This window comes from Electrophorus electricus, chromosome 7 (assembly GCF_013358815.1).
Source record: "Electrophorus electricus isolate fEleEle1 chromosome 7, fEleEle1.pri, whole genome shotgun sequence".
NCBI lineage: Eukaryota > Metazoa > Chordata > Actinopteri > Gymnotiformes > Gymnotidae > Electrophorus > Electrophorus electricus.
The window spans coordinates 24,974,225-24,989,157 of record NC_049541.1 but is presented as its reverse complement, the minus strand read 5'-3'; the positions used below and the strand labels follow the sequence as shown (position 1 = coordinate 24,989,157).

At 46.9% G+C, this 14,933-nt stretch overlaps 2 protein-coding genes across 2 annotated transcripts in view; one reads left to right on the top strand and one right to left on the bottom strand.

Moving 5' to 3' along the window:
• The window catches only part of zswim5 (zinc finger, SWIM-type containing 5), a 33,933-nt gene extending 27,369 nt beyond the window's left edge, over positions 1-6,564 (top strand). Inside the window, exons 9-14 of the mRNA XM_035528242.1 lie at positions 371-628; positions 1,035-1,170; positions 1,924-2,081; positions 2,181-2,344; positions 2,487-2,568; positions 2,879-6,564. Coding sequence (XP_035384135.1) covers positions 371-628; positions 1,035-1,170; positions 1,924-2,081; positions 2,181-2,344; positions 2,487-2,568; positions 2,879-3,741 — 1,661 coding nt within the window. The 3' untranslated portion in view covers positions 3,742-6,564. The remainder of the gene's footprint in view (positions 1-370; positions 629-1,034; positions 1,171-1,923; positions 2,082-2,180; positions 2,345-2,486; positions 2,569-2,878) is intronic.
• A 1,889-nt stretch (positions 6,565-8,453) lies between these two features.
• On the bottom strand, positions 8,454-13,946 carry urod (uroporphyrinogen decarboxylase). The gene is made up of 10 exons (XM_027001207.2): positions 13,775-13,946; positions 12,973-13,085; positions 12,739-12,818; positions 12,590-12,652; positions 12,240-12,437; positions 11,046-11,207; positions 9,960-10,097; positions 9,509-9,609; positions 9,318-9,384; positions 8,454-9,000 (listed from the first exon to the last, which is right to left on the bottom strand). The coding sequence occupies exons 1-10, from the start codon at positions 13,795-13,797 to the stop codon at positions 8,836-8,838; spliced, it is 1,110 nt and encodes a 369-aa protein (XP_026857008.2). The 5' UTR covers positions 13,798-13,946; the 3' UTR covers positions 8,454-8,835.
• Positions 13,947-14,933: the final 987 nt, after the last annotated feature.

The following is a 14,933-nucleotide window of genomic DNA, read 5'->3' as shown; positions in this document are numbered from 1 at the left end:
GCTTTTGCTCTCCTTGGGCCAAAGTACTTAAGTGATTGGGTGTGTGTGTGTGTGTGTGTGTGTGTTGGAAAGCTAGCACAGCCCTTTGTTTGGCTATGTCACACAGTTGGACACATCTGGCTTTTGCCAGATGGGCATTCTCAAGCCTTCGTCCAATCAAAGACTCCCATTCCTAACCAAGAAAGACCAGCAGCAACAGCTGGTTCATGTAGTCGAGACATCTCCATGTCTCCCCCTCTCACTTCTCTGGCCCTGCTGTCCTCCTGGAACACCCAGTACTAGGTATCCCCCCCCCGCTGTCTCCTATGTCCCCGCTGTTCCGTTCTTTCGGAAAACGATAGCTAAGCCTCCCCTCTCTCCCTCCTGGCAGATTCGGGCGAGCCCAAGCCCCCGGTGTACCAGCACGTACCGGTGTGGGGCTGCACAGATGGTGGCGAGTCCTACCTGGCGCTGGCCCTGGAGGTGGCCCTCATGGGCATGGGCCAGCAGCGGCTGATGCCTGAGGGCCTGTACGCCCAGGAGAAGGTGTGCCGGAACGAGGAGCAGATTGTTGCCAAGCTGCAGGAGCTGGCCCTGGACGAGCTGCTGGTGCAGACGCTGCGCAAGCAGGCGCTGCTGCTGCTGGAAGGTACGCTTGTGCGCACGCACGGTCTCGCGCTCGCGCATGCCAATCCACGTGCAGTTCACCTCTCCGTGTCTCTGTTTCCTTCCCTTATTGCTGCACTCTTCTATCTTCCCATCACAGTATCCTCTCCTACAACCCCTCCATCCAACTTTGGCTCTCTTCTGTTTTTTTCTGATTACTCCCACAGTGCTGTCCTCTTAGCCACCTCCCCTTGGTCTTTGCCCGCCTCCTCCCCCATTGACCTCTGGCCCCCCGGGGTCATGAGACTCAAATTCTGGATGGGCCACCACTTTTTCCTCACGCTGTCTCTTTAGATCTTTTTAGACTGGCCTTGACAATGGAATTAAATATTTAACATTCTGTGTGTGTGTGTGTGTGTGTGTGTGTGTGTGTGTGTGTGTGTGTGTAGGTGGACCCTTCAGTGGCCTCGGTGAGGTCATCCACAGGGAGAGTGTCCCCATGCACACGTTCGCCAAGTACCTGTTCACGGCGCTCCTCCCTCACGATGCCGACCTCTCCTACAAGATCGGCCTGCGCGCCATGAGGTGAGAGGTCGCGCAGAACACTGCCACCGTCCTCGGCCTGCCGTTCAACTTCAGACGCTCACAAGTAGTCACGAGTAGCCAGTTCCACGGGGGGGGGGGTCCCAGCACACCTGTTCCAGCACATCAGCTATTGGGCCCCTCGATGAGCCGAATCGGACGAGTTAGTGGTAGCAACTCTAATCCGTCAGCCTTCAGGAATTTTGTCTGCACTGCCTTTAGATCTTTTAATCATGCTTAACAAAAAGTTGCTAAAACTACCAAGCAGTAGTTTCATTCTTACTGTGGAGGGTAACTATAAGCTGCCTCCAAGGGTCCTTCAGAAAGAGAACTTATGGGAAGGAGAATCGTTTTGTTAGATCGTTTTGTTAGCTTGGCATGACTCATAAGTACCCAGCTGCACTTAGAATACTGTGAACAAACACACACACGCACATACACACACGCAGCGTCATGCGTGACGGAGCCTCACGTGCTTGGCTATGCTCTCGGCCTTGCAGTGTCTGTCACCTGGCAGAGCACAAATACCGTCCTGTCGATAAGTCCCCTCTGGATAAGAAAATCTGCCAAATGCTGGAAATGGAATGTAAACGTAATTTAACGTAATTGTAATTGTAATTTACACGCCTTCCATGAGGAGAGGCTAAGGAAGTTACCCTAGTTTAGTCCTACCGACGAGTGGGACAAGGTATAAATGAACAAACTCTTGCAGTGTGTGTGTGGCCAGTGGTGACCATGTGGCAGGGTGTGTTGCAGGCTGCCCGTGCTGGAGTCCACGGCCCCGTCGGGCGACGTGGGTCACCCCCACCATGGCATCTCCATCGTGCCAGGCCGGTACCCGCGCTGGTTCACCCTTGGGCACCTGGAGTCCCAGCAGTGCGAGCTGGCGTCCACCATGCTCACTGCGGCCAAGGGTGAGTTGCGTCCCAGCACGGCCGCGCACACACCCCACGCCCCGTCGCGAGTGTTAACCGAAGGGCGGGGCGGGGGAACATGGGTTGTGTGTGGCGCAGGAGACATGCTGCGTCTGCGCACAGTCCTGGAGGCCATCCAGAAGAACATCCACTCGTCCTCGCTCATCTTCAAGCTGGCCCAAGACGCCTTCAAGATCGCCACGCCCGCCGACAGCCCTCCGGACATCACGCTGCTCAACGTCGCCCTGGAGCTGGGGCTTCAGGTGTGCGCGCGTGACCTGCTCCTCTTCATGGGTTGTTTGTGTGTGTGTGTGTGTGTGTGTGTGTGTGTGTGTGTGTGTGTGTGTGTGTGTGTGTGTGTGGGGTCTCACTCTCGTTTTAACCCAGTGTGACCTTTCTGTACAGGTGATGAGGATGACTTTGTCCACTCTAAATTGGAGACGCAGAGAGATGGTGCGCTGGCTGGTCACCTGCGCTACTGAAGTTGGTCTGTATCAAACATTTTCTTCAGGCTTTGCATTTTCAATGACGTTTTCTTTTTCAGGTTTTAAAATTTTATTTATTTTTTTAACCATTTCTGGTATCTCTTTACATTACACCACCACAGTTACACTGTAACTACAACATTAATTAAAAACTAAAAATTATATTATAATAAAAATGTTACACATTGTTACTGAATGCATAATATTAGTCACACTGCAACCGTGATCATAAAAGTGTTACCAAATGACCGCCCACATCATGTGACCGTCTCTATCTTACTCTGGTTGGTTGTTGTCCCCGTGCCGCCGCAGGCCTGCGCGCCCTGGTGAGCATCCTGCAGAGCTGGTACACGCTGTTCACGCCCACGGAGGCCACGAGCATCGTGGCGGCCACCGTCATGTCTCACAACACCATCCTTCGGCTGAGCCTGGACTACCCGCAGCGGGAGGAGCTGGCCAGCTGCGCGCGGACGCTGGCGCTGCAGTGCGCCATGAAGGACCCGCAGAACTGCGCCCTGTCAGCCCTGACGCTCTGCGAGAAGGACCACATCGCCTTCGAGACGGCCTACCAGATCGTGATCGACGCCGCTGCCACAGGCATGACCTACTCGCAGCTGTTCACCATCGCACGCTACATGGAGCACCGCGGCTACCCACTGCGGGCCTTCAAGCTGGCCACGCTGGCCATGGCCCACCTGAATCTGGCCTACAACCAGGACACGCACCCGGCCATCAACGACGTGCTTTGGGCGTGCGCGCTCAGCCACTCGCTGGGCAAGAATGAGCTGGCCGCCATCATCCCCCTGGTGGTGAAGAGCGTGCACTGCGCCACCGTGCTGTCGGACATCCTGCGCCGCTGCACCATGACGGCGCCGGGCCTGGCTGGGATCCCCGGGCGCCGCAACTCGGGCAAGCTGATGAGCACGGACAAGGCGCCCCTGCGCCAGCTCCTGGACGCCACCATCAGCGCCTACATCAACACCACGCACTCGCGCCTCACACACATCAGCCCGCGCCACTACGGCGAGTTCATCGAGTTCCTGAGCAAGGCGCGCGAGACCTTCCTCCTCGCCCAGGACGGCCACATCCAGTTCGCCCAGTTCATAGACAACCTCAAACAGATCTACAAGGGCAAGAAAAAGTTGATGATGCTAGTGCGGGAACGCTTCGGCTGAGCCGTGCCCGTTAAAGAGCGCCCTCTGTTGGTCTGCTTGGTCCTCTTCTATTTAAGGCATTATTTCTTCCCATAATCCTGTTCTTTTTGTCCTCCTTTGTGAATTTCTTCGTTTTGTTTGATATGTCCTTGTTTGTTTGTTTTTTACACCGTGAACAATCACTGTTCACTAACTTATTCTAACAGGTAGAACCTGTGGAGAACAAGCATAATAACCGTTTTATTTAGGCTTATGCTCGCTTTCATTTCTTACAGACGTTGTGGGTAAAAATGTAGAAGTGGCACATAAAGAGAAACCAAATGTAAGGTGGTGTACTTTGAGCCTGGGAAAGATTTTCCATCATGGCGATTGGTGGTTTTGCGGTTGTTTTTTTTGTTTGTTTGTTTGTTTTATTTGTTTGTTTGTTTTGTGAAGGAAGTTGAACACTCAAAACAATGGTCATTCCTAGAACACTCACAAACAGTGTTACTGTCATACCTCGATCGTATTTAAGGAACAGCTTTAAGGGTCTGGAAGAGGCCTCAGTTTGAGGGCAGGGCAGGGCAGGGAGAAAGAGCCGGAACACGGAAGACGCCCGTCGCTGCAGGCCGGCTCCACAGGATTCCTTGGCCACACCCACCCTGGGACTCGGCTCCGCCCACGGCACGCTAAACCCCTCCCTCCCTCCCCAATCTCTCCTGTTGTTTTGTGTCACTCCAAAAGCAGGGCGGGGTCTTCTAAGGAGATGAAAGAGAATCCTAGGGGCCCAAACCTGTCAAAGCTCCACCCGAGAGTGGCCGCAGAAGGGCTGTCCTTCACCGCCTGAACAAAAGGTCTCCTTTTAAAGATAACTAAAAGAAACGTGAACCTTCTTTTATTTTCAGGGGGAGCAGAGATAGTCACCCTTTCAAGTTCAGCATTATGATTCATAGTTTTCTCGGGGGGGGGTTCCTAAAGAAAGAAAGAAAGAGAAAAGTGTGAAATTTTAGTCTTAGCTGTAGTAGCATTATTATCCAAGCACTTCGTTTTCTCCTGTCAATCATGATGCATCTGGATTAGCAGTTAACCTGTTAACTGCTCATCCTGTTCGTCAAAAAATGTAACAAAACCCCGCCTCTAATTTAGAAAATGCCAGGGAATGTTTCAAGACCACTATTTCTTCCACATTCCAGACCAACCACCTCCACGAGCTCACGACACTTAGAATGCACTCCACAGCTTTGAACGGAAGGAACCCAGAACGCAAGCGTGAGGAGAAAAGACGCTCAACTCAGTTCTCAGGGAATCACTTAAAGAAACAAAACAAACAAAAAAAAGTAGCATAAGCATTTAAGATATTGTAAATATGAAAGTGTCAATTCAAAAAATTGTAAAGTTATAATTATTTATGATAACTGTTTTTTTTGTTTGTTTGTTTTTCTTTTTCGGATACTTGAATTTGTCACAGGCTGGGAATGTGACAGCAGTTAAGAGGAAAGACTTTAAAACATTTCTCAGGTGCTCCTGTGAACATTTTGTCTTATTTACTGTTTTGTTTGTATCCTCTTTTTTGTAATTTTTTTTTTAACAAAAACAAAGCATGGTGTATAAAGACTGAAAGAAGTGGAGAGGACAAACGTTTATGAACAGACCTGAACTGACTATGCAGAATCACTTAACCCAGACCTTCCTCCCTATCCGCCGGGAACGCGCCCGGAACGGACAGATCGGACTTTTGCCTTTTGACTGACATGCGTACAACTCGTTTCCTTTGAAGCCTTATAATCTCCTCTCGAAACGCAGCCGTGTGTTTCAGGAAGTTGTGTTGCCAACGTAAGTGGACTAGAGCACCAACAGAGAGAGTGTCAGAGAGAGAGAGACAAAGTGATCCAAAAATGACTTTCAACCGTCCGAAACCTGGGGCGAAGGTGTTTGAAGCTGCCAGCTGCGACATCTTGTATTCCGGCGCAGTTTCTGCCTCTGCCCAATGCTTGGTTCACACTTTTAGGCTTGCGATTCTCTATTTTCGGCCTTGGGAAGGGAATTGGAGAAAGGATCTATCTGTTGGGAGCTGCGGACACACCACGGCCCCATCGACACTTGGACAGACGCGTCTTTGATGGCTGCGTATAGGGAGAGTCTTTGATTTGTCGAGAATTCCGTGTCGGTCACTGGTTTTATTTAAACGTCCCCAATTCTGTTCCGGAGGATCGGCCGTAAAATTCGCGTCAAAAACGCCGCCGTCCTTAGCAAACCCCCGACTCGATATCCGCCGGGACGACCCGTACGTCGCGAAGATCGCCCGAAGAAAATCGGAGACTTTTTTTGCAAGTTTTTTTTTCTTCCCTTCTTTGAGCAGACGTCTGCGGGACGATCGTAGCGCCGCCTGCTGTGTAAAACGAAAAATACCCAAGCAAGCGTTTTCGTGGTCCCGGCAGCTGGTCCAGCGGCGTCGCCGGAGGAGGAGACGCTTCCGTGGCTCCTCTCCCAAACTTCGTGTCTGTATGTGTTGACTGTACCAGTGTTCTGACCTGTCCCTAGAGTTTAGAAGGAAAAATTAATAATAATCGCTGGTAGAGATCGTTCACTAGTTCATCTACTGTTTTGAGTTTTTGGGTTTTTTGTTTGTTTGTTTCGTTTAATTTAAGGGAAAGTGTTTGTCGCCTCTCTGTGCTACTGAATTATGAAAAGGTATCCAGTATTTGTTGCCACAAAAGTATAGTTCAACCTTTTTTTTTGTTTGTGCAACCTCTTGAGCTAATGTCTATAAACAAAAATTTATTACTATTTATGTAATGCTACTACCATTTTATATGATTTGTGTTGGATTTCAGTGCTTTTCTATGAATAAAGTGTGAAACACGTCCTTGTCCACGTATCCCTGAGGGAAAGTGGTGGGAAAAGTGAAATTCCACAATGAACCCCATCCCAGAACGAGCGAGTCCGTGTCACGCGCCGCACGCGGATAACCCCGCAGTCCTCGCGAGGACGGGCCTTGCGCGCGCCGCCCTACGACGAGGAACGCAAGCGTCCCGGTTGCGCTCCGAGGCTAAAACGCACCGGAACGCGAAAACCAAAGCACTTTAATTAAAACCTGGGAACGCTCGTCGACGAAAAACCCGTCTGGCACACCCGCGTCTGCCTTTTCACGCGACAGCGTTCGCGGTTTGTCTCGTGGCGCCGTGCAATCCTCCCTCCTTCAAGGAGCCGATCTGCGGAGCTTTCTTCTGCCGCCGCGAGTTTTCCCTGCACGCTTCGGTAACTGTCAGAGGAAAGGGCGAGGACACGTGGGATATTGGGACCAGGCTGCGAGATGTGATTGGCTAGGGAAGAAAGTCTGCGGATTACAAAGAGCCTGACGCTCCTTCCGCCGATACGTTTACAACTGGGGATTACATGTAGCAGCGATCCATAGAAGTAGCGTCAGATGCGGATTGTTGTTTGTTCACGGGAAAACAAGGATCAGTCACCGACTTTGAGGGCTTGTCACTCTCCTCTCAAAACACGTTTGCCGGACCATCCACAGGGGAGAGATGTCGCCGAACGCAAAGTCCCGCCACTGTCCCTGGCCCCTAATATTTCAGACCCCGGCGTCTGATAAAGCGCTGATAGTACCTGCGCCTGCCAAATGATGTACAGCCTGCTGTCTCCAGGAGCAGATTGGATTTTCAGGCCTGGTGATTTGCTGAGAGATTGCGGCTCAACCCCCCCACCCCCCACACCTCTCTCATCCCCCTTCGTGGTTCTTTAAAGGAGACCTTGGGGAATTTAGCTTTTTGGAGTGTGGATTCATTGTTGCAATTAAAAATAATGTCTGGAGCCCCCTGAGGCAACTCCCTGCATGCATCTGTGTGTGTGTGTGTGTGTTTGTGCATGCCTCAATAGGAAACATGAGGCATCCTCAGCCCCCACATCACAGAGGTGCTCTATGGATTCAAACCAACAGAGTGACAGGAGCTTAAAATGCTCCAGCCCTAATCAGCAGATTGATTGCTGCCTTCTTCCCCTGCACACTGAGGCCTATGGCTCCTAACACAGCACAATCAAGACCAGACTTCTGCTGCACTGTGACAACAGCATGCAGCGTGCACAAATGAGAGGGGCCTGCACCTGCTACCATTTCATACACAATGACTGCGTGTGCGCGCATGTTTTTCCTCCCCAGTCGGTACAGTAAGCTGTTCTGTAGGAGACAATAGACCAGTCCGGAGAATACGAAGAATGGATTTCTCCTTGGCTTTGCGGACCAAGTCAGGGAAACAAACAAACAAACAAACAAACCAAAAAAAACAATGAGACATGACTCATTCTGAGGACAAGAAAATAAATGCATAAAACAAAATGCACAATATGTGTATATAAGCCTGCATACAAATCCCATACATGCTGGAAATGTGTTGGGCTCCCAGATTCCATTCATTCTACAACCTTGGCTTTCTGGATCAAGGGTGTCCTTGAAAACAACCCCTGGGTCACATGATGCATCGCGGAATGGCGTTCCCATCATCTCCGAGATAAAACCAGCAGCCTTCATGCATTTGGCCACGCAGGCCATTTGGATTATTTCATCCACTTGCACACGGTAGTATGAGCACCTGTGTTCAAAATCACTGCTGTAATTCTTCCTTAAACCACAGTAAATAGGTTTGTCATTAACACACAGGCAACTGAATCAATTTGGACAGATTACTTGATTAAGCACTAGAGACCTTTAAAACATCGGCATAAAGTTAGTTTTACCCAGGGGGACCAGACAGGCTATTAAATGGCTTTATTTTTTATTTGGCTAAATATAAAAACATCCATATATATGTAGTGCTTAAAGGGATGCGCTGACCCAAAATGCTAACAATAAAGGAGCTCATGCCAACTTGTTCATCTACTTTTAGTCAGGTTAGCTTTTTTGGATCAGCCTCCGCCTTAAGACGGTCCCTCGGTTTCATGACTGTGATGCAGCCAGAGGTGGGGTCAGTGGGGTCGGCTCCTAACCCACTTCAGTGGTTCCGTCATTCTTGCCAGTCATCATTGCTTTGTCTATAACTGACTGCTGAGCAGCTAAGGACGTGGGATTAAAAAAAACCCAAAACAAAACAGCTTGGCTAAGACCCAGAGCGCTTGCCGAACACGGCCGAGCGACTAGACGCGTTTGGCGAGCTGCCGGGAGTGGGTGTGGACAGCGTCCACGAAGGCGCCCACGCTCTCGGGGTCCATGTCGGGGTACAGGCCATGGCCGAGGTTGGCGATGTAGCCCCTGGTGCCGAACGCCTCCACCATGCGCTTCACTATCTCGGAAATGCGCTCCTGAACACACACGCACAGCAACAACAAAACGTTCCTGTGTGTATAATTATATATGTGTGTTTTATATATTTGTGTGTTTTAATAATGCTAACCGTAAGCCATGGCACCTGCCCTCAGATGAAACACTATGCAAAATGCTTTAAAATGATACTAAAAAAGGCAAATGACCCTTTAAGGCCAAGATAATGCAATAAGAAATAATCTCTTTAATATGGAAGAAATATAGCTAGCTACCACTAGCCTAAAATGGGGTCATGGCCTGACCCCCGACAGGGTAGCTTTAATTAGCGGAAATGGCTGCGTGTCTGAGTGCTTACTTTAGTGGCGTAGAGTGCACAGGGGTCCATGTTGCCCTGGAGACTGACACTCCCTCCTGTTCTCTTACTGTAAATCAACATAACAGGACAAATAGCAAAAATAAATAAATAAATAAAAAAATAAAAAAATGAATAAGCAAACACTGTTTAGGAGGTACCATGGAGCACCACTTAAGATGGGGAGGACTCACCGTGCCAAGCATGGATCAATGGTCCAGTCCAAACCTACCACCTCATAATAGGACTGAGAGAGGTCTTCCAGGGCGTAGTGGCCATCCTTTGCAAACACAATCTGATCCAGGCAGAAAAACACTGCAACAATTATCCGTTGCTGACACCTATTGGTACATTTTAGCAAGTGCCTTTTTAAAAATTCATTTACTGCAAGGTTACCAACACTGCACTCTTTTGCATCACATTTGAAATAGGTACTGTAGATGTCTAATACATATACATGCACTAATGCTATTGATTTTCAGTATTTAGTTAAACTGACAGACACAAGAGCTGTGAATGACGCTGGGAGTGACAATTCTGGTGCAGAAGAGAAACTGTACAAAGTTGAACTTCATTCAGGCTTTAGCAGCTGCGGGGTGGCGGAGTGAATCCTTGGTGATCCACAGAGCGGCCGCCCTTACGTACCATAGGCACGTTATCCAGGCCAGACTCCTTCAGCTTGCCCTTCACCCGCATCGCAATGTCCCGCAGGTAAGGCAGTGCAAACTCTTTAAACTGCACCGGGCCCAGGCAGCCAGCGTGGGACTCGAACACCTGCAGGGCCTGACACACGCATGCACGCACACACATACACACGCACACACACATACACACGCACGCACATACATACATACATGCACACACGCACACAAGCGTGTTTCCACAGTCATATAAGAGTGTTAAGCACAGTTCTGATAGTTTACCTGCGATTTTAATCCCGTCTGATTGCACCACATCAGTTATTTTGACAGACTGCGTGCTCCTGCATCAGTAGATTCTGGTACATTTTTAAACCTACTCTAAAACAACCCTTAGAAATAATCCCTTTTGAAAAAATCTCGCACAAACTGCCATGTCAGTAAATATTCCATCGGGACCTGGGGAAAAGGAGTTTGTGTGGGTCTTCTCAACCATGGTCACTCAAATTGGCCCCAAGCGTACAACGCACAACATTGCCATTCAGACAAAGGGGCAGTGGCTTTGTCTCAGGAGCTTCTAGCACGTTCAGCTACATGTATGCAATGTGTTCAGCTTCAAACCCAAGTTATTGCTACTATAAACAGTTATATTAAATAACACATTCAATGTTTGTGGGATTAAAGATGAGTGAAAAAGGAATTTATCCCAAATCCAAGTCTCCTAGTTCATTTCTTTGTCATTTATACAGATTTTTAAAAACTCCTGTGTGATTCGGTTATAAACATTATATAAATCTTGTGGAAAAATGTTCTTCAGAGCTATGTTTACAAAGATAATCCCATCCAAACAATACTTTACATAGTAAAGAAACTTCACCCAATTCAATATGGTAATTAATAATTACTACTATAAACTGTTAGCATATTGCTAACTAGCCACTACTGCCTTCATTCACAACTACAAATTGTGGCATTTTTTGTTAAAAAAAAAAACAAACAAAAAAAACAAAAGTTCCTTTAAAGTTCCAAGTTGACACACAAAAAAAAAGTGCCAAAAGAATCTCCCACCTGGGGAGTCTCTCTCGACCCTTACCTGTGCGCCTGCCTTCACCTGGCCCAGCAGGTACTCGACGATGACGTCCGTGAGGAGCTGGAGGAGCCTGTGGCTGGCCTCTGGATGCCTGTACAACCAGCGCTTTGCCTTGGACTGGGTGACAGAACCACCTCCCTCGATCATGTAGGACATCAGAGTCCACTGTGGAACGGCCAGATTGTGGTCATTATGACTGAACCAGCACTGTTGCTGAAGTCAAGTTTATAGGCCTCCTCTTGAATCCATTAAACCCAGGATACAGACATTAAAACTTAAAATTTGTAGCAGTTCTATTGATTTATCTACTGGATATGTAGATGTACTGGTAGAGTGTTGCCACTAGATAAAATGAACCCCTATAGACCATTTTGGTGTTTGAACACAGAGATTACATCTTTTATGGGTAGAGCCTAATTTGTGGCAGAAATTGAGTGCTGTGTCAAGTGTTCGAATATAGGAATAGGAATCATCCGGATGCCTTCTCCAGTTATTTTAATGGTTTCCCAGCAGAAAACTGGTTGTCATACTCGAGTGGTAATCAACCACTCAGTCTGTCATGATCAGCAAGAATAACAAAAATCTAGGAAAGAAAATCCCAAATTATACATCTTCTCACACACAACTTTATCATTTGGGGTCACGTCTAGGACCTTGAATACTGAGATTTGTTGGATGTTTTATTTGTGCATTATCGACGTTCTGCCTAGCCAAAGACAAGGACACAGAACGCAGCTGCACATATAAAATCAAATCAAACCATATACTAGCGGCGAACTGCATTCGTGTGGCTGGATAACTATTAACTCTGTGTCATTGTTTAATTATACTAAAACAATGTACATCACTAGAACTACTGCTGCTAGGTGCATGTTAAAATGCTTTTTCTAGTTAAAGTTCTAAATATTATTTCATGCTGTAAGGCTAATATAGGGCTAAAGCACTAAAACAACATGTCCATTTTAAATCTTGCACCATAAATGTATGCATTTTGCTCATAGGGTGTCTTCAATGATGGCATTTTATATAAATGGAGGTCATATGTTTTTCTCTTCCTATTTTGGCATCCAAAAAAACCATCTATTGCACATCCGAAAGTGATGCCACTGTGACGTCTTACCCAAAGTGGTCTGTAGTGCAAGCAGCTGCATGAACTTTATCAAGCGCACGGCTGATCTAGTGCGGTCCTAGTCTCACCGGTGCGCCGCTGAAGCCGATGAGAGGGACTTTGCCCTCCAGCTTGTGCCGGGTCAGTGTGATGGCCCTGAAGACGTATCCGAGCTCAGCGTCCACATCCACTTTGGCCCGGAGCCTCTGCAGGTCCTCAGGCTCCTTCAGCGGCTCCTGGAATGTGGGACCCTTTCCTGGAGTCATCTGGACGTCCATGCCCAAGGCCTGGGGACAGAGCCGTGCGCAAGCATGCAAAAACCACAGTAAACACAAACACACTATGGCTTGCTCCCGTCCGACGCGATCTGAATTCAGAAATGCGTTGGGTGTGGTCGAGTCGCTCCATGCTCGGAGGACAGGGCTCAGAGACTTCTTACCTGCGGCACTACCAGGATGTCCGAAAAGATGATTGCAGCATCGAGAGGAAAACGTCTCAGCGGCTATGGCAAAAGAAACACTTGTCTTTCTGTGTGCCAAGTCTGGCTGGCCCAGTGAAAGACAGTTCTGCCCATCTGGTGCCACCCACCTGTAACGTAAGCTCACAGCAGGCTTCAGGGGAGCGGCAAGTCTCGAAGAAATCTTTCCCTGCTCTGGATTCCCTAAATTCTATGGGGGGTTAATGTGGATTGAGACACATCCGCATAAACGGTGACACCACACACTGCACTACTCACACATGAATGCATTAGCTATTGTGTTCAAGAGAGATGGCGTAAGTGAGGAGGTCCTAAACTGGTACACTATGCTTTGGCACACCGACCTGGCAGGTAGCGACCGGCTTGTCGCATACACCAGACCGGAACGTGCTCAACTTCCTCGCCGTGCGCTGCTCGCAAGAACGTGTCATTGGTGAGTTCAGGAAAGTCCTTTGGGCTACAGAGGTAAGCAACGTTACTGAGAATGCGCATACCATCATCGGCCGGTCAACCAATCTCAGGCTGATCTTTGATGAAGCCCGACAGTTTAACAGCACTACAGGCCGACGCCTCTTTTATCATCCCGATTCAAACGTCCCACCCTTTCCTTCTTAGAAAGAGAACACGTGCACAGAGAAGATAAGCCCTCCTGACAACAAAGGAATAACGGTCTACTTCATGAAAGTGTTACTTCATGGCATGTTGACACCAAAGCACATCTGTGGAAAGAGCTAAACTCAATATGAGCAAGAATGCAACCTACAGGAGTAATGCAATGGCTCACATTTTGGATTTGAAAGATTTGAAATGTAATTGAATCTGGAGAAACTACTTGTTAATACATGTCTAAGCCATGGAATTGTAACGTCTTTGGCTGAAGTTCTTTATCTCAAGGGTTTAGCTATCATGATCACATCTAGACAGTTAGCTAGAAAACAGAGTTACACCTCTGTGGATAAGGGAGTTGTTTCATCTTCCAGTTACAAAACAGACTTAAGTAATAATACTTAAAAGTTGGCAAATGAATGAATTAGTCTTAATGTATTAAACCTGTCACATTACTGCCCGCAGACCTGTTTATAGACTTAAATTCCGTTCGAATGCAAAGGATCAAAGCCTGGAAACTGTGAAAAAAAGAAAACTTACAGAATAAGATTGTCCTTGTCCATGATGTTAAGCTAGTGGACGGGTCGGAAGAATGAGATGTCTTGTTTCGAGAGTACGGACAACTCTACGTGGAGGATCTGGCTGTAATTACACAAACTATCCGCCTCACGACTACAAGGGCAAGGGCGCGGCCATCTTGAAATGGTCACATGACCGCAGATAGGCGGTTCAGTCAGGTTTGTGATCAGCGCTGTGAAATGAGCAACAGTTGCTGGAAAAGCATATGACGTTTCCTTCAAATTAAAGCCTTCAAGGGAACGGTTATACATGCATAAATGCATGCATACATACATACATACATACATACATACATACATACATACATACATACATACATACATGCAGAAAGAAAGAAAGAAAGAAAGAAAGAAAGAAAGAAAGAAAGGGCATTCGAATTAAGCAACAGTGAATTTTAAGCAAGACAAAGTATGTTAATGTGCTGTTTTAACTGTACTGACTAGCTAGATAATTAAAGGTAAACTCCGCATTTTTATTTATTTATTTTTTGTATTTTTTTTTGGTATTTTGCTTATAGAACATATTAGTCAATCTAATGCTAACAGGCAGCAATTATGAGTTGACTATATATTACTTTAATAAAGTGCAAATAAAAAGTATGAATTTTAGCAATATAGAACTATAGCAATATATAATTTTAGCAATATAGAACTCAAATTAGTGATTTAGGAAAGGAAGTTTTGCAATGAAATATTATTATCTATTATCAAGATATATTTTTAAAAGGCTTTAATGTTTTGGGTTTTTTTTCGAAAACAGACTGAGGCGCTAAGAAATAATCATAGACAACAGTGCTATTATTATTTTTTGTTTATATGTTTTCTACTTTTAAAAAAAATCATCGGGCCCTTTATTTTGACAGAACTTGACTCGTTATTATAACTAGAAGTCTCGCTAGACTCACGATGTTCACAGCTGTTACCAATGCTTGGCAATTTGGAATACATTTCAATAACTACTTTTTAGAATTTTAATTTAAATCTCTTTTTTACATTTCAGTTGAACACAGATTTTGAAGTAGTCTGGATCATTGTTAATCAATTGTACAAATGTACAAACAATGTAAATGAAAGAGTGTGCTATTTCTAAAAATAAACATTTATGTGTAATGGGTGATGTT

Bases quoted from the DNA above. Each gene is read 5' to 3' on its own strand.
- urod (XM_027001207.2), bottom strand. From the start codon at position 13,797: ATGGACAAGGACAATCTTATTCT. The intron at 12,438-12,589 runs GTAAGAAGTCTC...CTCTGTCCCCAG, and splicing joins ACATCCTGGTAGTGCCGCAG to GCCTTGGGCATGGACGTCCA. The intron at 11,208-12,239 runs GTGAGACTAGGA...GCCGTTCCACAG, and splicing joins TCGGCTTCAGCGGCGCACCG to TGGACTCTGATGTCCTACAT.